At 42.8% G+C, this 24,466-nt stretch overlaps 2 protein-coding genes across 3 annotated transcripts; one reads left to right on the top strand and one right to left on the bottom strand.

Annotated features, from left to right (window-relative positions):
• The first annotated feature begins 1,375 nt into the window (after window positions 1–1,375).
• Window positions 1,376–17,732, top strand: taf5 (TAF5 RNA polymerase II, TATA box binding protein (TBP)-associated factor). The gene is made up of 10 exons (XM_060842180.1): window positions 1,376–2,073; window positions 3,627–3,942; window positions 4,397–4,560; window positions 8,315–8,450; window positions 10,370–10,490; window positions 11,502–11,631; window positions 12,629–12,793; window positions 14,571–14,748; window positions 14,855–15,032; window positions 16,305–17,732. The coding sequence occupies exons 1-10, from the start codon at window positions 1,376–1,378 to the stop codon at window positions 16,520–16,522; spliced, it is 2,304 nt and encodes a 767-aa protein (XP_060698163.1). The 3' UTR covers window positions 16,523–17,732.
• Window positions 17,582–24,260, bottom strand: atp5md (ATP synthase membrane subunit k). 2 transcript variants are annotated; one of them, XM_060842182.1, is made up of 4 exons: window positions 24,175–24,260; window positions 23,102–23,206; window positions 18,108–18,210; window positions 17,582–17,716 (listed from the first exon to the last, which is right to left on the bottom strand). In XM_060842182.1, the coding sequence occupies exons 2-3, from the start codon at window positions 23,186–23,188 to the stop codon at window positions 18,112–18,114; spliced, it is 186 nt and encodes a 61-aa protein (XP_060698165.1). In that variant the 5' UTR covers window positions 23,189–23,206; window positions 24,175–24,260; the 3' UTR covers window positions 17,582–17,716; window positions 18,108–18,111. The 2 variants fall into 2 exon arrangements, with proteins under 2 accessions (XP_060698165.1, XP_060698164.1); XM_060842181.1 differs by having other exon boundaries at window positions 24,129–24,231.
• Window positions 24,261–24,466: the final 206 nt, after the last annotated feature.

Here is a 24,466-nt window from a genome sequence, read left to right as displayed (position 1 = left end):
CTCACCATGGCTCCTTTGATCACACTTTCAAATTTTGACGCCTCTACTGCCTAGAAAGACAAGGGTAGTAGATACATGGGAACATTACTACCTGCAAGTTCATCTCCGACCTACACATCATCCTGACTTGGAAATATATCACCATTCCTTCAGTGTCGCGGATCAAAATTCTGAAACTCTCTCACTAATGACATATGGCAGTTCCTATGAGAGATGGAATATAACTGTTCAAGAAGACAGCTCACCACCACTTTCTCAAGAGTAACTAGGGATTGACAAAAATTGCTTATGTCCCACAATTGAATGAAGTGGAAATGTTCAGAACAGTCTGATCGAGTTGAGGCACTGGCCAGGGATCAAGATTGTGCTAAAGGTTGGCAGGGAAATTTGTTCCAATATTAAGCGAATGAGTTAATCATTAATACCAATTAATTATATTGAGTAACATTTTCCAGTTATCACTATATGAACACATTTTTCTTTCCTTGGTGACATGCTTTAATTTTCCAGTTATCACTAAGCAGAATAAGTAACCTTGAGATAAATAAAAATGCTGATACTTTGTAAATTACACTGCATTTTCTCGTTCACAAAATTCTGACACTTAAGCTGATCAATTTTTCTCACAGTGAACGATTCAAGCAGGGTGACAGTTTTGATGTGGGTGACTTGCAGGATATCAGAATTCCCTGTGTTTCATGAGATGCTTTTTGGCTTCCCTGTTGCTTTGGATTCTTCGCAAAGATACAAGAGATGGGTCACCAAGAATACATTAGGATTGTTCTGAAAGGAAGAAAAATGGACTCGAGGGCCAACACCCCTGGGCTTACTGTTCTGCTGACTGTTCACAAAGAAAGGGCCTGTCCTACAACTTTTGCCCCCAAGAGCCACACTGAGGATTCGTGTGGCTCCCAACTTTGACCAGTTTGGCCCATGTTGATGATCATGGGCTGCTTTGAGTTTTAAAGTTGTATTTGTACAGTGAGAATGTAACTAATTCTTTTTGGAAAAGCTTTCATAATACTGTTAAACATGTCTCTGTTTTGTTTTTCAGTTAAAAATCACACAACACCAGGTTATAGTCCAACAGGTTTAATTGGAAACACACTAGCTTTCGGAGCGACGCTCCTTCATCAGGTGATAGTGAAATCTGACATCAATAGTATTGAAATCTGAGTTACAGGATTTAATGTTTTGTTTGGCCTTAATATTAATCATTGTCTTCAACATGACACCCTATCATCCGTAAAGCAATTTACACTTTGCCCAAACTGTCGTAAACAGTGATGAGCAGCGGCTTGCCCAAACTGCCGTAAAACGAGGCGTCCACTTTATAAGGAGCGGTGGTGTCGTGAAACGCTCAGACGCTGTCAAAATGGCGGCGGTGTCAGAGCCGGCGGTGGCACAAAGTGAGGCCCCGGCGTCGGCCTCAACCCCGGGCCCAGGCCCTGCTCCCTCCCCTTCCCCAACCCCAGCTCCAGCCCCGACACCTTCTCCCGCTCCTTCACCGTCCCCCACCCCCTCTCCCACCCTGGTCCCCAAGCTGGAGCCGAGTGAAAGTCCGGCCGAAAACCACAAGCCGGGTCCGGCCGCGGGCCCAGCCCCGGCCCCGGCCCCGGCTCCGGCTCCGGCACCAGCCCCAGTCCCGGGCCCCGCTCCCGCTGCAGGCCCGGCTCCAGTCCCGGGCCCAACACCTGAGCTGCCCGACAAACAGACGCTGCTGGCTGTGCTGCAGTTCCTGAAGAAGAACCACTTCAAAGAGGCCGAGGAGATCCTGAGGAAGGAGGCCAACCTGCAGGAGAGTCTGGACGAGTCGCTGCTGAGGACGGCCGGCCACAGGGGATCGGACTCGGTTCATCAGCCCGACGTCAGCTCGGTGCTTTCGGCCTACAGCAATGAGGGCGACCCGAGCCTGTACGAGGAATACTACACCGGCCTCAAGGGCTTCATCGAGACGGCGCTGGATGCCTTCAAAGCCGAGCTGTCCACTCTCCTGTACCCGGTCTTCGTGCATCTTTACCTGGAGCTGGTTTACAATGAGCATGAGAGGGAAGCTCGGCATTTCTTCCACAAGTGAGGGGCCCCAATACCATCAAATTATTATCAATATTTGGAATATCATCAATATAATAATGACTGTAGTATCCTTAATAGCTCATCCTTATGGTTCTGATTTGTATTGAACTTGAGCTGAACATTGGTTAGGTCATAGTAAGGATACAGCCTACAGATTTATGTGCAGACATGGTAGAAGAGTGCACTGTAGATTCTCCAGAATCCTATCTGGATTGTCTTGGTTAAGTACAGTAACAGAGGTTACAGTATCTGGGGTTGTAATCCAGGTAGCTCAGTGGTTAACACTGCTACCTTACAGCACCAGGGTCCCAGGTTCAATTCCAGCCTCGGGTGACTCTTTGTGGAGTTTGCACATTCTCCCCAGTCCAAAGCTGTGCAGGTCAGGTGAATTGGCCATGCTAAATTGCCCATAGTGTTAGGTGCATTAGTCAGAGGAAAATGGGACTGGGTGCATTATTCTTTGGAGGGTTGGTGTGGACTTGTTGGGCCGAAGGGCCTATTTCCACACTTCGGGGAATCTAATCTAATCTATTCCCTGGAAACAAGTTTTTAACGTCGTTTGGGATCAGCAGACTATTCTTGCTGACTTGGGAATCTTGGATACTAAGTGTTCTAGGGAGTCCAGTATGTAGCAGAGTCTTGCAAAAAAGCCTAACTTGTAAGGAGTGGAATTAAGTAAAAGCAATACTGCTTGACACGTGAAGTAAAAACAAATTTCTGGAGAGATTCAGTAAGTCTGGCAGCATTTGTCAAGGAGAAATGGAAGTAACATTTGAATCTTTGAAACTAAAGGAGAGCTATATATAGCGTTTGGAGTTCTCTTTCACAAGTGCTGTTGATGTTAAATCTTGATTGATAAAATTTCTTTGCTACAGAAGGATATGATGGCCTCAGGGGCAAAGGTGGGGCGTGTGGAGTTAAGCCATGATCACATTGAATGACAGTGGAATAGACTTGGAGATGAACTGCCCTGTTCCAATGCTTTAACAATGGAATTCTCCAGTTTTCCCTCACCTCCCCCTCCAATATGCCAGCTAATTTCCACTTTGAATTCCAGCCTGCAAGGACATTTTCCTTGTCTGCATCCCATTACATTTGCCCTCTCCCCTGCATATGCTAAGAAGAAACCTCCTTCCCACCCTTTCTCTTGAAGACGGATTCTTATCATCTGTATCCCAGACGTCATTCTCGGCCACAGCGCCCTTAATACAAAGTAAAGTTAGCAGTTGTGGGTCAGGCCCCTTGTGCATATGTTGTGTTCAGTGAAGGAGGACATGTTTCTCTTTGCGCATGATAGCTCCCGGAAACATCAGTCTTTTATGATCAACTCCTGTGCTAGTAAACTTAATTTGCTTTTAAACAGGGGAAATCCCTGATGATGGTCAAAGTTGAAAATGGGGGGCAGGGAGCCGCTGTTAACAAAGAATTTGCTGGAATTCAGGTTCATGGGTCTGGGTTATGTTCCATGGGTTTATCTTGGGAGAGCTACTTCGAGAATATGGTTGACATTTCCTGCAATCTGTCTGAACCTGTTTTCTGGTTGTTTGCAGGTATCATGGGGATCAGGAAGGATATTACCATGACGACCTGCGAGTACTCGCTGGCCTGTCGAAGAAGGAACACATGCAGGGGAATGAGACAGTGCTTGATTTTCGGACAAGTAAGTTTGTGCTACGGATTTCACGGGACTCATACCAGTGCCTGAAACGTCACTTACAGGAGAGGCATAATAACCAGATCTGGAACATTGTGCAGGAGCAACTGTTCATCGATGTATTTGATGGGATGCCGAGGAGTAAGCAACAGATTGAGGTGACTTCTGGGGGAATGGCCGGAGAAGCAAAGAGGGAGGCAAACAAAACCAAGGTAAGGAACAATCTCTTTCAACAGAATCGCTATGGATCCTGTTGTACAGGATCATTGTCCTGGAATCCCTACTCCGTTCTCTACAGGATCTTTGTTCCGGGATCCCTGATCCCATTCTCTATAGGATCATCATCCTGGGATCCCTGCCCTGGTCTTTACAAGATCTTTATCTTGGGACCCCAGACCCCATTCACTAAAGGGTCATTAACATGTGGATGCTGACCACGTTCCTATAGGTTCAGTATCTGTGGAACCCTATATCCTAATCTTCAAGCATCTTTTTCCCAGACACTAAGCCCCATACTCCACAGATTAATATCCCCAAATAAAGTGTTCCAGATTTTGCTGTGGAATGTTCAGTCGCTGAAGTGTAATGCCCTGCGCTCCCAAGTTTTAATTTCTGGATAGGTGCATGTGGGCACTGGGCTCAGTTAACTTGTCAAAATCTTGGCAGGTGTTCTTTGGGTTGTTGAAGGAGCCAGAGATTGAGCTTCCACTTGACGATGAGGATGAAGAAGGAGAGAACGAGGAGGGGAAACCAAAGAAGAAAAAGCCAAAGAAGGATAGTCTGGGTGCAAAGAGCAAGAAGCAGGACCCCAATGCCCCCCCTCAGAACAGGTGAGTGGGGCAACAAATCACAGAGATATGTTCCTGCAGCTCCTGGCTCTCTGTGAACCTACATAGAATCTTTCTATCCTGTTCAGCTGTTGGATCATTTCTACTCTTTTCATTGAATACAGAGCTGAGCTGCTTGATTGTTGCTAGTAGAGTTAATTTTGAGAGAGTGTGAATAGTGGGAGCAGTGGGACATCATCTAGCCTCTTGAGCATCGTTTGGTTAGCTCATGGCTGTTGTGGATCTCCACATCATTCATTTGCTTTTGCTCTGTATTATTTAATAATCTGACCAAATAAAAATTGATCAATTTTGAAGGCTTCAGTCGACTGCTGCATTCACAGTCTTTAACAGAAGGGAGCATGTTCCAGATATATACTGTATGGTTATTTTTCCCCCATTTGTGCTTCTGAACAATCCGGCTCGAAATTTAAGATCTTATTCCTTTGTTCTTGATTTGTTCTAGCAGAAACAAAAGTGTATGCATCCATTATAAACATCTCCATGAAATCATTTCTGAATCTTGAATCAAAGCGATAGTAACCATGTTTAAACAGTATGCCCCTTTATCTCGCAACTGTACCACACAGTTGGAAACGATTTGGCCCATCATGTCTGCACTGACTCTCCAAGCGAGCTTTTCACTTAGTGCCATCCCTTGGTTGTCTTCCAATAACACCGCGCATTCTTTGTTTTTGGAGAACATTATTTAATCTTTCTCACCAGGGTATCAGACAGCTGAATCTCGTCATAACTGCTACAAAGCACTTTCACAGAGCCTGGCAAAAAATGGGTTGGGGGTGAGTGAGGTGTGTGCAATCTGCAAGTGGGGGAGGAAAGAGTGACCGCAATAAGAAACAAGATAGTTTCAAACTTGTCAACAAAGGAATACTCAGCTAACTAAGAGCCATGAAATCAGTAGTGTGATGAATTGCATGGAAATGACTGTGGTGTCTCTAGCTTTAAGCTGCATATGATCAGGAACTACTGAGTGGGAAAATTGTGTCTTTGCTATTCTAATGAATACAATCAGTTTTTAAATCTGCGAGTCAGGTCTGAGATGCATTTAAAAGATTAGTAACTTCTTCCAACTTTGATTATATATGATAGAAATGCATTAGCCATGACCTTATCAGTATGTGGAAAGTGTATTTAGGATGATGGTTTTTATTTATTACAGTGTATAGTCATTTTGGAAATCAAAACCTTGACTTGTGCCTACTGCCTTCTGCCAGTTTAAATACACTGGTGTATGAGAAATTAATGCTTTCCTTGGTTTGCTGTGGCTTTATGCTTCATGGAAACTGGAAATTAGAGGACATTGAAAAGTTCTTCTAATTCTGCTCCTTTAAGAGTCTAATTTGCCATGTCTCAACACAAATATTTGAGTTATTGTTACTTTTGACTGCATCACCTAATAAATGAGTTAGTGAGAACGTGCAAGAAGCCCTGAAAACCAAGGAAAATAGCCCCAAAGAGAATCTCAAAATGAGTCCTTGGTGGGGTGGGAGAATATTTGGTGCCTTGATGAATGCAGGCTGATACTACCTCGACATGGTCCCAAACACAGTGAGGACAGGTACAGCACAGAGTTAATTACAGAGTAACTATTCTTCTGTACTGTACACATCAGCTGTCCCAGGACAGATACAGTGTGGGTTAAGACCACTCAACCCTCTAGTGGTGTAATCCTGGCCCATTTCAGCATAGAGATGTTCACGGAAACAGACCCTTCACTCCAACTCGTCCATGCTGACCAGATATCCTAACCTAATCTAGTGCCATTTGCCAGCACTTGGCCCATATCCCCCTCAACCCCTCTTATTCATATACCCATCGAGATGTCTTTTTAAATGTTGTAATTGTACCAGCCTGCACCTCTTCCTCTGGCAGCTCATTCCATACATGCATCACCCTTTGTATGAAAAAGTTGCCCCTTTGGTTCCTTTTAAATTTTTCCCTTCACCCTAAATCTATGCCCTCTAGTTCTGGACTCCCCCACCACAGGGAAAAGATCTTGTCTATTTACCCTATTCATGTCCCTCAAGATTTTATAAATCTCTATTAGGTCACCCCTCAGCCTCTGACGCTCCCAGGAAAACAGTCCCAGCCTATTCAGCCTCTCCCTGTAGCTCAAATCCTCCAACCCTGGCAACATCCTTGTAAATCTTTTCTGAACCCTTTCAAGTTTCACAACATCCTTCTGATAGGAGGGAGATCAAAATTGCACATGATATTCCAAGAATGGCTTAACCAATGTCCTGTACAGCTGCAACATGACCTCCTAACTCTTATGCGCAATGCTCTGACCAATGAAGGAAAGCATACCAAATGCCACCTTCACTGCCCTATCTACCTGCGACTCAATTTTCAAGGAACTATGAGCCTGCACTCCAAGGTCTTTTTTTAAGTAACATTCCCCAGAACCTTACCATTAAGTGAATAAGTCCTGTCCTGATCGGCCTTTCCAAAAGGCAGCACCTCAGATTTATCTATATTAAACTCCATCTGCCACTCCTTGGCCCATTGGTTACTTTGAGGTAACCCTCTTCGCTGTCCACTACACCTCCAATTTTGATGTCATTTGCAAGCTTACTAAAACCACCTATGTTCACATCCAAATCATTTATATAAATGATGAAAAGCAGTGGACCCAGCACCAATCCTTGTAGCACACCACTGGTCACAGGCCTCCAGTCTGAAAAGCAACCCTCCATCACCACCCTCTGTCTTCTACCTTCAAGCCAGTTCTGCATCCAAATGGCTAATTCTTCCCGTATTCCATGAGATCTAACCTTGCTAGCCAGTTTACCATGAGGAACCTTGTTCAGTGCCTTACTGAAGTCCATATAAATCACATCCACCACTTTGCCCTCATTAATCCTTTTTGTTACTACTTCAAAAAGCACAATCAAGTTAGTGCGACATGATTACCCATGCACAAGGCCATGTTGACTATCCCTAATTAGTCTTTGCCTTTCCAAATACATGTAAATCCTGTCCCTCAGGATTCCTTTCAACAACTTGCCCATCACCGATGTCAGGCTCACTGGTCTGTAGTTCCCTGGCTTTTCCTTACCACCTTTCTTAAATAGTGGCACCATGTTAGCCAACCTCTAATTTTCCAGCACCTCATTTGTGACTTTCACCTACATCTCTTCTGTGTGAGATTGCAAAGTTAGGAGTTGTTTTGAACTGTTATCCAAGCACCCCTACTGCTTACGAAGCTGGATGAATCAGAGATCATTCGTGACTTAAAACCAAATTAGAATTACACTTAAGAGGGAGAAAATATGTAGAGCCACAGAGATGGAGAGCAATGTCACTGGACTAATAGTTCAGAACCCTAGATGGTTCATCTGGGAATGTTAGGTCAAGTCCCACCTTGCTAAATGATGAAATTGGCTACAATGTAACTTGTCAAAGAGTCATCTGGTTCAGTAATGTCTTTTCAGGAGGGACATCCACCTTGTCTGTTGTATATGTGATTCCACAGCAATATGGTGAAATATTATCTACTTTCTGGGCAAATGGGAATGGGCAATAAATGGTAGCCTAGCCAGAGATGTCCACATCCCATTCAAGAATATTTTTAAAAAACAGGGGAATAGGGTTGAGCTGCAGCTCTACAGAAAGCTAGCATCGATCAAATGGGCCAAATGGCCTCCTGTATCGAACTGACTTTATATTTGGACACAATTGGATTCTGAATGTGATAAGGATTATACCTTTAATCGTCTTTATTTACCACCTTTAGAATTCCACTTCCTGAACTAAAAGATTCTGACAAACTGGACAAGATAATGATAATGAAGGAAGCCACAAAACGGGTGAAGCTGGGGCCGGAATGCTTGCCCTCCATATGCTTTTACACTTTCCTGAATGCTTACCAGGTGAGTGGTTTACTACACAGGGATATGTTGCAATCTCTCCTCTTCCTGCGAATGACCACTCCCTGGTCAAGGACCTCCTTCCTGATGTCATTGAGAAGGTGCTAGACCTGCTGTGTGATTTCCTGTTCCTCACCATATCCAGGAACTTCTCAAATGCAGGAAATAGCCAGTACCGATCAGACTGTTGGTACGACACTAGGTTAGGAGCAGATAGACCACTGGGAATGATGATTCCCAGAATACCTGAAGAGTAGTAGTTGGCTGGAGATGGCTGAATAATTTCAGTCTCGTTATTGTTTCGTATGTTTGCTACTAGTTAGATGTGGCTCATTCAAAATCTGAATGTGATAAATTGTTGTTCTGCTTTTTGTGTAATATGTGAGGAATCAACGTCACTATCAGATGTGAGATCTCAAAACCTGTTCACATTAGCGTTTGAACCTTGGTTTATGTCAATGAAGTAGATAAGAATCTGAAGCAAGTGTTTCTTTTTCAATTGTTATGGCTTCCCTCCTTCCTTGGTACTAAACAGAAAATGTTTACTTATGGAATTGTTGTTGGCTATCCCTCAATTCCAGGATGATATATACTTGGTTGTGAATTTCTGCTGTCTGTCTGCATATTGTTATGCCTCACTGGGATAGTGGGCTGGAAATTAAGCCCTGTTATTCCCAGAGTTGTCACAAAGGTTACACATTTTATCGAAGTACCCAAAATTCCCTAATTTACCTGCCTTTTTAAATGCAGGTTAATAGAAAACAAAACCAGATATCTGTGCTTAACTAGAGTTACTATTTATTATCAACAAAATAGATTCTAGCAACAGATAGATAATACAACTGTTGTAATTCCCTTGTAAAGCACCCTACACACAGCCAAAGATAAACATTGGTGTTATGTGTAAGGGGAAAAACTGGGAAGGCAGTAAGAAGTCCAGTAAGGGTTTGCTGAGGTGATCCTTCTGCTTGTCTGGACTTGCTGTTTGTCAATCTCTTCTCCAGGTACTTTTCATTCCCATAGTCCACTTCCTTGCAGGAGGCACAGAGTAACTAGTTCACAAATTATAAAGTCTGACTTGCTGACTAAAAGCAATGACTTAAAGCATCTCATAAACAGAAATAACTGGATAAATTCAGCTGGTCTGGCAGCATCTGTGGAGATAAAGCCAAGTTAACATTTTGGGTCCAGTGACCTTGGGATTCTGAAGCACCTTCCAAACCCACAACCTTCACCATGTAGGAGACCAAGAGAAGCAGATGCCTGGGAACAAGACCACATGCAAGTTCTTCTCCAAACCACACATCATCTTGCCTTGGAGCTGTATCATCATTCCCTCACTTCCACGGGGTCAAATTATTGGGATGTCTTTCCAAATGGCACTGAATGTTCCTACACCCAAAGACTGCAGCATTTCAAGATGGCAGCTCACCAGTACTTGTTCCAAGTCCTTTAATGATGATCAACAAATGCTGGCCTAGCCAATGATGCCGGCATTCCAAGAACATACAAAAATCAGTTGAAATGTGAGCGAATGTATTCTGGAACATATCTCTTCAACATCGTGTAGGGGCCGGGAGAGGTTGGGGCGCTCTTGGTAAAGGGGTAAGAGCACATGTAAATAAGGTGATAAACATGATAAATGGGATTGATGTCTTTAAGTGGAGTTGTTGAAAGTAGAACCAATAAAATAATGATACTGTAAAGGAGGTTGATTATTTAGGGCATGAGAGAATTGTTCTTGCAGAAAGCTAGCACAGACATGATTGACTGAATGGCTATTTCCTATGCTGTAACTATTCTCTCATTGTATTGGTACTGGATACACTGACATTGTTTTAACAACAGCAAATTCTTCAGAAATGTCTGTCCTGTTTTGTCTGCTTTCTAATTTATAATCTCCCTTTCCTGTACCTGCACAGGGACTCACTGCAGTTGACTTCACAGATGATTCTAGTCTGATAGCAGGAGGTTTTGCTGATTCCACTGTCAGAGTATGGAGTGTCACGCCCAAGAAGTTACGCAGTGTCAAAGGGGCTACAGGTAAAATCAGCCAGCAGCCTTCTCATTAGGGCTCTACCCCAGTGACCCCAGGCAAATAAAGTTTACAGTGTTGGGTGTAGACAGCAAAGGGAATGTAGGGAATCAGACATTTTGTTAAACCAGTCTCCTATAGAACTTTACAGCCCTCTTGCCCTGTCAGCCTCAGTGCTTTCACTTTCAGGCTGTTTGGAATAGAATCTTGCAGAATGAAAAGAGGCTGTTCGGCCCTTCGGCACTATGGCCACTCTTGTAGAGCTTTTCAGTTTAGTTTCACACTCTCTGTTTCCCAGTAACCTTGCAAGTTAGTTTCCTTTGGGTATATGTCCAGTTACCCAATGGGTGACCTCATTTGGAATAGATTACCTTGACCTTTAAGACAGTGCAACCCTTGTCATCTGAACTGCACATGAAATAAGTTGTCATTACAATAATCAACTAACCTAGAATTCAGCACTGCTCCATGAGCAGCAAAAGAAGCTAGTGGAGTGCAACAAGTGAAAGGGCTTATGGCCCAATTAATGGGCTGAAGTGTTTTAATGTTGGTACTGGCTATAGTGCTGCTGATGAAATGCCAGTAGCCTCAGTGTCAGCACTGAAATCAAAAGCTCGATGCTCGTGATTGCAGTTGTAGGTCCTTCTCCTGCCATCCTGCACTTCCCCTTCCATTCCTGCAAATGTGCATCTTGAACAAATTTGAGGAAGCCGCAGTGTATCATACAAACTGCCTCTTGGGTCTTAATCCCTGAACATTGTGAACTGCAGTGTTTGTGCTTCACAGCCTCATCGGTCTCAGCACACGTGACCAGTTTAACATTGCAGCCGAGGGTGGTCATTGGGAATCTTGATTGCTCATGACATGCTGTGATTGATTTTGGTTCTTATGTATAAATCTGCAGAAAGATTCTGGTCTTGTCCAAAGAATGGCTGAGATACAGAAGATGTGTTGGCTTTTCGGCACAGTAAATCCAGAGGCAGCAGGCTCGATAACTGCTTTGTCTTTTCCCCCACTAGATCTCAGTTTAATTGACAAAGAGTCCGATGATGTGCTGGAGCGAATAATGGACGAGAAGACTGCCTGTGAGTTTAAAATGCTACTGGGACATGGGGGCCCAGTTTATGGGACAAGTTTCAGTCCTGACAGGTAAGGAACGGCTTCTTTTAGAACTGTAAATTAACAGACCCCAGGGCTGACACTAGTCAGAAAAAAAACACCTCTGTTTCTTTAAAGCCTTTTGTGATGTGGGGATGTTCATGTGCTCCACAGTCAATGTAGTGCTTATTAATTGTAATGACTTGTAATATTGGAAGCATGGCAGCCAATTTTACATACACAACTCCTGTAAATAACAATGAAATTCATGCCTAGGTAACCTTTTATATAGTAAAAGTTTGGAACTCACTGCCATAAAGAGCAGTAGAGACAGAAACCCTTGGCTCATTTAAGAAGCATCTGGATATTTACCTCTAATGTGTAACCTGCAGGGATATGAGCCAAATGCTGGAAAGTGGGATCCCACTGGGTGGTTTAGTTTTCAACTGGGCCATGTGGCCTGTTTGGTGCTGTCACTTTTCTATGATTTCATTTGATGTGCCACAGAGGAGAACGTTTTCAATACAGTGCCTTGGGATCTGTCGGATGGACTGTGAAGGGCAGTATGCATATGTCCATTCAGGCAGCTGTACTGTCAGGAACTGGTACTGTTTGATGCAGCTGAGTATCTGTAATCCTGGGCTGGCTGGGCACATTAATGCCTATCCCTCTTCTCTAACCAGTCTATTTTGCTCGAGACAAAAGTAGAAACTGCTGGAAAAACTCAGCAGGTCTGGTGGAGAGAAATCAGAGTTAACATTTCAGGTCAAGTGACCCTTCCTGTGTTCTGAGCAAGTTCTATTTTTGTTTCTGATTTACAACGTCCGCAGTTCTTTCTATTTCTATTTTGCTGGAGGGTGCTGTACCCTACATGGTGACAGTAAGTGCTCTTTTAGCAATTCTATTTACAAGATGGTGAAGGTGTGTCCATTACAGAGTTCATTGTCTAGTGTGAGAGTAATTTAGAGGATCTTTCCTCTTGACTGATAGTTGCTTTAGAGGGGGAAAGCTCTCAATCCATTATTTTTCTGCGCACTCTGTTGTCCAGGAACTATCTGCTGTCCAGTTCGGAGGATGGCACAGTCAGACTCTGGAGTCTGCAAACCTTCACCTGTCTCGTGGGCTACAAAGGACATAACTATCCAGTGTGGGATACGCAGTTTTCTCCGTATGGCTACTACTTCATTTCAGGGGGCCATGATCGGGTGGCACGGTGAGTATGATCGTGGAGTCACGATTGAGTGCCAGTGTGGACTGTCATGACTCAATTGCACCAATAATCAAGCTTCATTCTCTCACGATCTGACACAGATGTGTAACCACCAAAGTAAACTAAGAGCGTAACGAATTTGTCTGCCAGACTGCATCACATTTCATTAGTAACAGGACAATAACCCTATTTATTATAAACATACTATTTAATAAATAACATACAAAAATGGATTACTCATTGCTATTTTACAACTTGAGCTGAACTATTAAAATGTCAAACACAGACAGTTATTCACAAATAAGACAGACTGAAATGGACGTTTGGCAAAAATACTAATGATGGAAAAATAGGGGGGAAAAACAAATTTTGCATTTTGAGCCCACACCACAAGGGTGGGGCAAGTTTTCTTTTTGTGAGATGGTGACATGACGTTGTCTGCAGCGTGATTATCTTCAATTCAATTGCTGATTGGGTGGATTAGATCTTTTGCATTGGAACTCTTTCTTTTCAGAGACTTGACATCTCCCTTTCATTAGAGAGGGAGAGAACTATGTTCTCTGTTTGCAGGCTTCTGGATGTCTCTGAACATCCTGACAGGTCTCTAACAAATGATTGCTGAAGAAATATTAAGGCAGTTTTTAGGAAGCTTCTCCTTAATTTGAGGATTCCTGGTGCCACTGTGCTTTGTAAAGTATCCTCCTCACTACTAAAAGTAATAATCTTGAGCAACTGAATCATACACCAATCAATTCCACTTGGTCTTTAAGTTACAGAAACTTTCCTGGTACTTTTAACCATCAAACATCCATTTTTTTTGGTTTATAAGAGAAAAGAAAACGGTTGTCCCTGGAATAGCCACAATTGAATAGCACAGTTAGTGTAATGTCACAGTCACGACTGAGTGACATGGTGAGTGTGTGAGCATCGGGTCACAATTAAGTAATGTGGTGAGTGCAGGATTCCAATCAAGTGGCATGATGCGTGTACAAGGTCATGATTGCGTGGCATGACGAGTGTGCAAATGCGTGTAGGATTGCGATATTAAGTCGACACTTACTTTTGAAGGAATATCCCATTGTTACTGATGTGGACATGATGTGAAGGGAATCAGTGTTTCAAACAAGCTTTTTAACTGTATATGTAATTTATAGTGTTCTTTGAATGAAGTCCAATAAATTAATAGTCTACTACCATGTGGGACAAGATCAAAGTCTGGCATGAGACAGTTATTCAATCCATCTGCCCAAATTCAGTGCCTGACTACTTCACCTCAGACCTACCCAAACTGTTGAACATCAGCAGATGTCAATCCAGCTTGTTTTAAAGATGGTAGCCAATTAACCCTGCATCAACTCCCTTCTTGGGAGGCTTGATCTATATCCAGCACCCAGTAACCTTGCTGCAGGATTCTGACTGTTTTGCACGTATTCGCCAATCATTAATTCCTTACTTTGGTTCAACTGTTTATTTATTTTCACTTCACATCTTCCAGAATTTACAAACCATGTGGTCCTTCAATCTTTCCCCCGCGAAAAAGCAATTCAGTTGCTTGAGTCTTTCTTCATTAGCTGAGTGTCTGTCTAGTCATGCGTGTTTGAGCCCTTCCGAGGCATCTGCATTCACTTCTGACAGTCAGGACTGACCTTTGCATAAATGTATTTTAATATAGCAGCATTGTATTCCTGGCTCTAGGGGGACACAATGTGAATGACATCGGACGTGGGTGTTAATAAGATGGAGCTGTATTAGATAATAGTTAAAACGTTTTGTTCCTCAGGCTTTGGGTGACTGACCATTATCAACCGCTGCGAATATTCTCTGGTCACCTCTCTGATGTCACCTGCACAAGATTTCATCCCAATTCAAATTATGTAGTGACAGGATCTGCAGACAGGACCATCCGACTGTGGGACGTTCTAAATGGCAACTGTGTTCGAATCCTCACTGGACACAAGGTATGAAATGCTGACATGGAAGCTGTTGTTGAGTGTGCAAACACTGTCCCATGTGCCTGCTGAAACAGACACTCTTGTTAATGTTCCTTTTCTGTCTTCCTCCCAGGGACCGATCCACTCATTGGTGTTCTCTCCAAATGGTAGATATTTGGCCTCTGGAGCTACAGATGGCCGGATTCTACTGTGGGATATCGGGCACGGGTTACTTGTAGGCGAGTTAAAAGGTCACACCGACACCATCTACGCACTGAAGTTCAGCCGCGATGGGGAGATTCTAGCCTCAGGTGAAAATTTGTCTTTGGAGAATGGGTCAAAAGCAGAGTTTAAAAATCCTTCATTCTCATTGCTGGTATAGCCAGCATTGTTGACTGCTGTCTCCAAACCACCTTAGAAGACAGTGACAATCCTCCTTCAACCATTATTGGTGGCTTCATGCAAGCAGTGTGACCTGTTCATAGGTACTTAGAATCACCTGTAGGCTCAGACAAGGTAAGGATGACAGCTATCCTTCCAAAAGGACATGTGACCCAGTTGGTTATTATAATAATTCAACACCTTCATAACAGAGAATAGCTTTTCAGGGATTTTCAAAATCAAACTTTTAATCCCAAACTTGTCCAGCAAGACTTGCGTTCCAATTCCCTGCCTTATTAATATAGTCATACAACCAGTATATCAGTCCTCTGCCTTATTGTTAGCTACCCAATTCATTATCCTGCCAGGGTTGTTGATTTTGTTTCTTTATATCAGTTGAACATCTTGACCCTGTCTCCCCAGTGTCAATTGATGGGTCCTGAGTCAGTTTTATTTCCTGTGTAACAAATGTAGGAATCAATTCTGAATATGCTCAACTCTCCCTATTATGGGGCATGGGAGTCACTAACAATGTCAGTTGGGAAATCCCTTGGAAGTTGTTACTCCTCCATTGGTGACAGGTTCTACTGTACTTCTGGTGAATTAACACAGGTGGTGCAAGGAGTGTAGGAAGATCCCAGCTGTAAACTATCTCTGTTAAACATTTCCCACTGCATTACTGTGGGATGGTGAGGAGTCAGTTGAAGTTTAACATCTTCCAGTCATCAGGTCAGTTTGCAATTAGATATAATTTGCCTATTGGACAATGTTTGCTATGTAACCCTGAGTGTGAGGAATTACCCTGACAGTCAAAACATTAATACACAGGACCCTGTCCTTTGAAGAGAGAACATGTGCACTTGTTATGTTTGCTTTAACTCAACATGTACATACTTACAGGTTCATTTCTCAGGGCAGTGCCTTGACCATTCTTCAGGTTAAAAATTAAATTCAGCAATTAACTGGCAGCCGTCATCACACTGCTGTGATCTCTATGGCAATACTCCATATTCCATTTGTCAATCAAGAGCAGTGTTCTTTTATTCAGTAACATTTTCCTTTTATGTGCATATTTTGTGAGAATTGTCCTGAGTGCATGAAGTAGTTTTGGTAGAGTATATATTTTTAATAATACTCCACTTCTGCATTGCCAAATGACTTTGCCACTGTGCTGATGTGAATCTTCTGAATTGTTGTTTCAGGTTCTATGGATAATACAGTGAAAATGTGGGACACTGTCAAAGCATTTGAGGACCTGGAGACAGATGATTTCAGCACTGCCACTGGGCATATTAACTTGCCTGACAACTCGCAGGAGCTGTTACTTGGCTCCTACATGACCAAATCCACCCCAGTCATTGGCCTGCACTTTACTCGCCGTAACTTACTACTGGCTGCAGGGGCATATAACCCACAGTGATTGGCAAAACCCCACCTCTAGTTCAACTTTTCCCATCCTCGTTCCTAAATTGGATAGAGGATGTAGATATTTTCACAGTATCTGTGAAATTCTCATTTTGTGTTCCCTTCCCACCCAAAATCTTGACACCCCATCGTCATTTACGACATATTGTCGTGCAGGGATGTTTTGCATTACATTGAACGGTGTTTTTTTTTAAAAGTCTGAATGAAGTTTACAATAAAATACTGAAATCTATTATTGCTTATCTGCAGAAGGGGGAAGAGAAAGGCTCTCCTTCCTATATTGTAGGGTCTCCAGCTCAGGCTATGTTTAAATATAGCCCACTCTGCTAGTTGCTGATATCTACTGTAAGATTCTGATGTTCTGCAGAAAGCTAACCAGTCAAATGCTAGAAGAGCATTGTGCTGGAATACAACACCAGGTAAACCAGTATTTCTGAATCAGCCCAGACTGCTGTAGGTTTACATAGGTACAGTTGCACTGGTCCATGTCTTCATCTCGGTCTCCAAGCTCATCCTAAATTCTGCATCGATCAACCTTGAGCTCCTTAAGCACCTGGCCATATATTGCTTTAACATGATTTAATAAAATCCCAGCCTAGCTTTCTATTAAACACTGATGCAAAGTTGAATTTCAGTCACTGGCTATTTGCATCAATTTGAAGTATTGACCTTGAACATTATTACCTTTGCATCCCTGAAACAGCAAAGCTATATTTCATTATGGCGAATAGCTGAATACTATTTGTATTAGCCAATACTCACTTTTCTATAGAGCTTCAAGGAAGAATAAGTGGCCTGCACTGGGAGTTGCTTTTTGTTACAGTGGCAACTAATGAAACCAAACTTTATTTAACAAAAACAAAAGTTAAGCTGAAAATGAAAAAAGGTGTGGAGTGTAACATACCTATAAGTTTGTGTTTTTTAAAAAATAGAGTTACTGACAAGAACAAACAAAATGTGGTTGAGCATGGAATGAGACTAGTCAGCCATCCAATTGCTCCAAGATTCTAGTACCACACAAAACCATTTCACTTAAAAGTAAACACTGCAACTGTGGAGTCCCACAAGTTTTATTTGTGAAGGCTGATAACTTATAACATCACTATGACACGATTGTAGGCGTTTCAAGCATTCTCTCAGATTCCACACAATGGTCCTTAAACTCCAGTAGCACTGTCTTATGGAGAATCTGAAAATGAATCAAATATAATTTTATATTGATATTTTTATAATTAATTCTAATTCCAATTAAGTCAATAACACTGGACTAAACGTATCCCAGTGTTCATACTAGTACTCTGAAGTAATAGTTGACAGTTTTCTGTAGGAATTAGTCAGTAAAAAGTGCTTGTTTTTCCAGACTGAAAATAAACTTCCCCATACAGTTTGTAACAAACATTGTTAGATGCAGAATAAAGCATACTACACTTTTAAACTAAACGTGAAGCTCCTTCAATAATGTCCCCCATCAAACCCTTTTAGGACAGGTACAGCACAGGGTTAGATACAAAGTAAAGCTTCCTCCATACTCCCCATCAAATGCACAGAGGCAGGGACAGTTAAAAAAAAAAATTCCTCACCACATCATTTTTGTTCCGTGATCGCTGGTGGCGTCTTCTTTTTTGATCTTAATTTGAAGAATAAACAAATTGCTGCGATCCCAGTGTATGTTGCTATCACATACTGTGAACAGAGACCATGTGTTAACAATGAACCTACTTTAAAAAGGAAAGTTCATACTAGTCAGAGACATAGGGATCATAATCAAAGGGAGAACATAATGAAATGGACTTGTATTCACCACAATTTACAACAATAATGTTCTCTCATTTTGAAAAATAAAATTCTTAGAATAGATACTGGGAGGCGGTTTAAAAAAAAAACAGCAAGAGGCAGCCTCAGTTCTTTAAACCTGATACTGCATTCAGTAAGATTGTGGCTGATCTGCTACCTCACCTCAGTATGGAAAACGCTAAGTGATCTTGATCCTGAACACACTCAGTACTGAAGCAATCCAAAGCACCGAATTCTAAAAAAAACATACAATTCTCTGATTAAGGAATTGCCTTTCATCTCTGATGGCAGATCCCTTTATCTGACAGGTGTGTTGAATGAGATCACCACTTATTCTTTTAAAGTCCAGATGGTGGATATCAATTTGATTCAATCACTCCTCAGAACAACCTTATGAAATCAGTAAACTTTCATCGCAATCAGTCAGTCTCAAGTTTACCACATCCTTACATCAAAATTGTGCACAGTATTCACAAGATGGTCTCAGTTTAACTGTAACAAGACATCTTTGCACTTAATAATCCAACACCCCTTTTACTAGTAACCTCTCTAATTGCTGGCTGTAAATCCATCTTAAGTTTGTGATTCACTTATAAAAAGAGACTTTAGTAATTACTCACTTTTTAAAAACACATTCTGCTTGTCTTTCCTTCCTGAAAGTGAAAATTTCCATATCCCCCACATGATCATCTATCTGCCCATCTTCTTTCCCAATCACTAAACAGCCTCTTGTGCAATGTATCTATTGCATTTTACTGAATCTCACTGTGCACAAATTGCTACAAGGAGTTTTACATTCCAATAATCAACCTATTGATCACATTCTCAAAAAAAGTTTTCACAGACAATAGAGTGGAACTAGTGTTGGGAGGACACAGTTTACAGTGATCCACCATTACAGTAAGGCCAATAAGAGTACTGCCTACAGTATGAATGACAGGATAATTATCAATGGACCGAGGGACATCACCATCATTGGGCAGACTGCGTCCTTCTTGAACTGCATTTATCAAATAGCGAGAGACTGTAATCCAGGTATATCCAGTGGTTTCATTACCCAGACTCTGGGGTCACCTATTGCATTCAGATCACTGCTCCCAGTAGTAATTTCCAGAAATTTCAGGTTGCCGATTCATTTCTGGATGATCTGATTGTCCGTTCCATTACGGAGATAACAGTGCTCAGATCAGCCTTATCCAAACCTCAATGTCCAGACAATTCACACCAAACAAGAAGAAATGTAAATTCCCGTAGGAGGGAGTCAGCAAAGGAGCACTTTCTACTGGATATTTAATCCAACAGTGACAACATTTCAAAAGTCATTATTTGGCTGTGAACTATTTCCAGGTATCACAAAGAATAGGATAAAGCTGAACACAGAAGCAAGCATTTCCACCCACACTTAATAGACAGGAGAAGACCATTTAATTAAATCATGGCTGACCCTATTGTATTTCTTCAACATGTTTTGCTTTCAGATCACATCCTTGGCTTACAGAAGTCAACGTTATCATAGATTTCTTCAGGAGAGCTCCTCAGTTTTCCTTAATGGGGAGGTGATGCCTACTGGTATTAATCACTAGATTATTAATCAAGAAACAAGATTAGTGGTTCTGGAAAAGCATAGCACGTCAGGCAGCATCCAAGAGCAGGAAAATCGATGTTTCAGGCAAAAGCCCTTCATCAGCCCTTAATCCAGAAACTTCACTGATGATCAAATCCAGCCATGGCAGATGGTAGAATCTGAATTCAATAAAACAATCTGGAATTAAGAAGCTAATGACAATGAAATCATAGTTGATTGTTGGAAAAAGCCATTTGGCTCACTAATGTCCTTTAGGGAAGGAAATCTGCTATGGCCAGACCAGGTGAGGATTGCAATGTGGTTCACTTTCAACTCCCCTCCAAAGCAGTCTAGCAAGTCACTCAGTTGTATCAAATCACTATGAAGTCTTGACCAAGAAATCAAACCAGACACCTGGCAGTAAAAATAGTCTTGTCGATCCTGTAAAATCCTCCTTACTAACATCTGTGGGCTACTGCCAAAATTGAGAGTTGTCTCAGACTAGTCAAGCAGTAGCCTACTAGTCACATTCACAGAATCATACCTTAAAGATGATGTCCCAGACATCACCACAGCTACCCTGGATATATCCTGTTCACAGCATTACAGTAGTATAAAGTCAGGAAGGAGTCCTCAACATTGTCTCCAGACCTCATGAAGTTTTGGGCCTAAAGGGCAAGCAAACCTGCTGATTGATTATCACATACTGTTCTCGATTTGCTTTGAATCAGTACTCCTCCATGTTGAATAACAATTGGAGGTAGCACTGAGGGTGGCAAGGGCACAAAATGTACTCTAGGTGGGGGATTTCAAAGTCCACTGCCAAGAATGTCTCGGCAGCTGCACTGCAGATTGAGCTGGTCAGGTGCTAAAGAACATAACTGCTAGACTGGGTCTGCGATGGGGGTGAGAGAATGAACCAGAGGGGAAAAAACATACTTCACCTTATCCGTGCTAATTTGTCAGCTACAGAAGCACTTCACAGACCGTGGAGATAAAGTCCTGCCTTCATGTTCAGAACACTTTCTAAATTGTGGTGGTGTACTATCACTGTGCTACATTGGACAGACTTGAAATAGATCTAGCAACTTGACTAGGCATCCAGGAAGTACTGTCGACCATAAACAGCAGAATTGTACTGCAGCAGAGCCTGCAGCCTCATGACGTGGCATACCCCCCACACAATTACTAATAAAGCAAAGGATCAACCCTGGTTCAATAGAGTGTGCAGGAGGGCATGCCTCAAGCAGTACCAGACATTCAAAGGTTTTCACCTAGTAAGGCTACAAAATAGGACAACTTGCATGTCAAACAATGTAAGCAGCAAGCAACAAAGCTAACAAACAGATCAGATCTAAGCTAAGTCTAATTGTAAACGGTGATGGACAAGAGAACAACAACAACAACTCACAGAACAAAGAGGCCACTAATATCCCTCCTCAATTGATGGGGAAGCCCAATACATCAGTGAGGAAAGGCTAAAACATTCACTGCAATCTTCAGTCAGAAGTGCTCAGGAGATGATCCATCTCAGTCACCTCCAGTACTCCCCAGCATTACACATACCAGTCTTCGGCTAATTTGATTCACTCCATTTCATATGGAAAAAAAAACAGGTAGAGACGCTGGATACTGCAAAGGCTATGGGCCCCGATAACATTCCAGCAATAGTACTGAAAACATAACAATTACCCAAGCATGTCCTGTACACAAAAGTGGTACAAATCAAATCCAAACAATTCCTGCCACAGTCTACTCTCGATCATCATTAAAAAGTGATGGAAGGTATAATCAACAGTGCTTTTCAGCAGTACCTGCTCAGCAATAACCTGCTCAGGGTCACTCAGCTCCTGACCTCATTACAGCCTTGGTTCAAAACTACTGAAGTCCAGAGGTAAGGAGAGAGCAGCAGCCCTTGACATCAAGGCTGCATTCAACCAAGTGTGGTACTACTGGAACCAATGGGTATCAGGCAACAACCCTGCTGATTGGAGTCATAACTGGCCCAGAGGAAGATGTTTGCATTCGTTGGAAGTCAGTCATCTCAACTCCGGGACATCTCCGTGGGGGTTTTAGCGGGTAGTGTTCTAGGCCCAACCATCTTCATCTGCTTCATCAATGACATCCTCAATCATATGTCAGAAGTAGGCAAGTCCACTGATAATTGCCAATGTTTAGCACCATTTGCAACTCCTCAGATACAGAAGCAGTCAGTGTTCAAATGAAACAAGATCTGGACAACATCCAGGCTCGAGCTGATAAAAGGCAAGTAAATGCACACCACACAAATGCCAGGCAGTAATCATTTCCAATAGGGGATGATCAAACTACCCCCAACTTGACATTGTGATGTTATGATAACTGTATTCCCCCACTAACATCATTCTTGGGATTACCATGGAGCAGAAACTCAATCGGATATGCCATATAGTGCCTACAAGACCAGGTTAGAACTAAGAATATTGCAACAAATAATTCACCCTTGACTCCCCAAAGCCTGTCCACATCTACAAGGTAGAAGTCAGGAGTGTGATCAGCACCACATCCTCTTTTCCACCAGCAACAGCAGTGTGCGCTATCTACAAGATGTATTGCAGTAATCCATAGATCCTTAGACAGAACCTTCCAAACTAATAACCACTTCATCTCAAAGGACAAGCAAATAGATGGAAATACCACACTTGCAAGTTCCCCTCTGGTGGCACCATCCTGACTTGGAAATATTTTGCCATTCCTTCACTGTCATTGGCCCAAAATCCTGGAATTCCCTCCCTAATGTCATTGAGAGTTTACCTGCAGCCCAAGGACTATAGCAGTTCAAGCAGGCAGCTCACCACCACCTTCTCCAAGGCAACTAGGGACAGGCAACAAAGGAGCAGCAGGGGGGTTCCCAGCACCAGGGTCCCAGGTTCGATTCCAGCCTCAGGTGACTAGGTGGAGTTTGCACATTCTCCCTGTATATGCGTAAATTTTCTCCAGGTGCTCCGGTTTCCACCCAGACTTCAAAGATGTGCAGGTCAGGTGAACTGGCCATTGCTAAACTGCCCATGGTGTTAGGTGCATTAATCAGAGGGAAATGGGACTGGGTGGGTTGTTCTTCAGAGGGTCAGATTGGGCTTGTTTCCACACTGTAATCTAATCTAATAAATGCAGACCAGCCAGTGACTAACAAGTTCCACAAGTGAATAAAACTGTCCTCTCTTTAATTGTACTTACATTCCTCCTCCCAGTGATGGTGTAAGAATTGAAGTACTTCTGGAAGCCAGTGAACTGGTGCTGGCTACCAGCATCATGACCTGCCATCCTCTCTCCTCACTCAAACTGTGGAGGGAAACAATCATTTAAATCAAATTTTGAACATAGAAATGATCAGGTATATCAATACCAAATACAGTGCATATCATTTTCAAATAAGACAGAAAAACTTCTTCATCTCCTTTCAGGCTTTACAAGTTTGGCTCAGAATCAGTTGTAGTTTCATATCCTAAAGTCAACCTCTGGACTGTTTAAAGTGGTGATTCAGAGTGAAGGGTGAACAGAAGATTTAAGAAACTTTGACACTAGATTTGTCCTGAGAATTGCACCAACTCCCCTGAAATCTCTACACACTTTCCAACATCTTAAGAGTGAAGGGAAGGCCTTTTAGAACAGAGATAAGGAGAAATATCTTCAGCCAGTGAGTGGTGGATCTGTGGAATTCATTGCCACAAGAGGATATGGAATCCAGGCCATTGAGTCTATTTAAAACTGGAGTAGGTAGGTTTATGAGTATGAAGGGTTTTAGGGAGACAGCTGGAGAATGGGCTTGAGAAGCTTATAGGATAATAGCAGAGCAGACTCAATAGGCTGAATGGCCTAAGTTCTGCTCCTATGTCTTATCTTTTACTCTCATACACTGGCTGCTTTACATTTATAACGCAGACCACCTGCCATAGCGCCACGTCATGTGGGAGGGTGGAACTACAGCGTGACAGTTTACATTGACAATCCCATTGTCTCACTGGAGACAGCGACCGGGTGTGTTACAGGAACCTTTGTCAATGCAGCTGCAGCCCCAGCCCCAGCCCCAGCCCCAGCCCCAGTCCCAGGGCCAGGGCCAGGGCCGTGCCAGTCTCTGGGGCACAACTGGAATTGATCTCAGGACTCCCAGATCAGATCGGGGGCACCAAGCCCAGGGCGTGATTCTGCCTTGCCCTCACTCCTGGAAAAACTCCCCAAATGCAGTATCAGGCTACACTCTCACCGGGGCCAGGCACCAGCTTCACATACACCTCACGACCAACTCTCACCTTCACTCAGTCACTTCCCGTGCCCTTCACAGGCCCCGACCATTAAACCGCCCTCCGCCGGAAATAACCGCCCAAACCCCACTCTTATTGGTGTAAACAACCATCACTCAACCGGATACACACCAGCGGACGTTACGTCAGAGAGACTACACTGCCATTGGATAATATAGACGCCAACCGCAAATGTGCACCCGCCTTCCCACGGTGCCAGTTGGGCAGCACGGTTGTCAATCTCTAACGTCACCGGAGAGACTCGGTTGTTATTGGCTGTTTGTTATCATACCGCCCCGTG

The sequence above is a fragment of the Hemiscyllium ocellatum genome, chromosome 22 (assembly GCF_020745735.1).
Source record: "Hemiscyllium ocellatum isolate sHemOce1 chromosome 22, sHemOce1.pat.X.cur, whole genome shotgun sequence".
In the NCBI taxonomy this organism is placed as follows: Eukaryota; Metazoa; Chordata; class Chondrichthyes; order Orectolobiformes; family Hemiscylliidae; genus Hemiscyllium; species Hemiscyllium ocellatum.
Note: the sequence above shows the minus strand (reverse complement) of the source record. Positions and strands in the feature narration are given on the sequence as shown.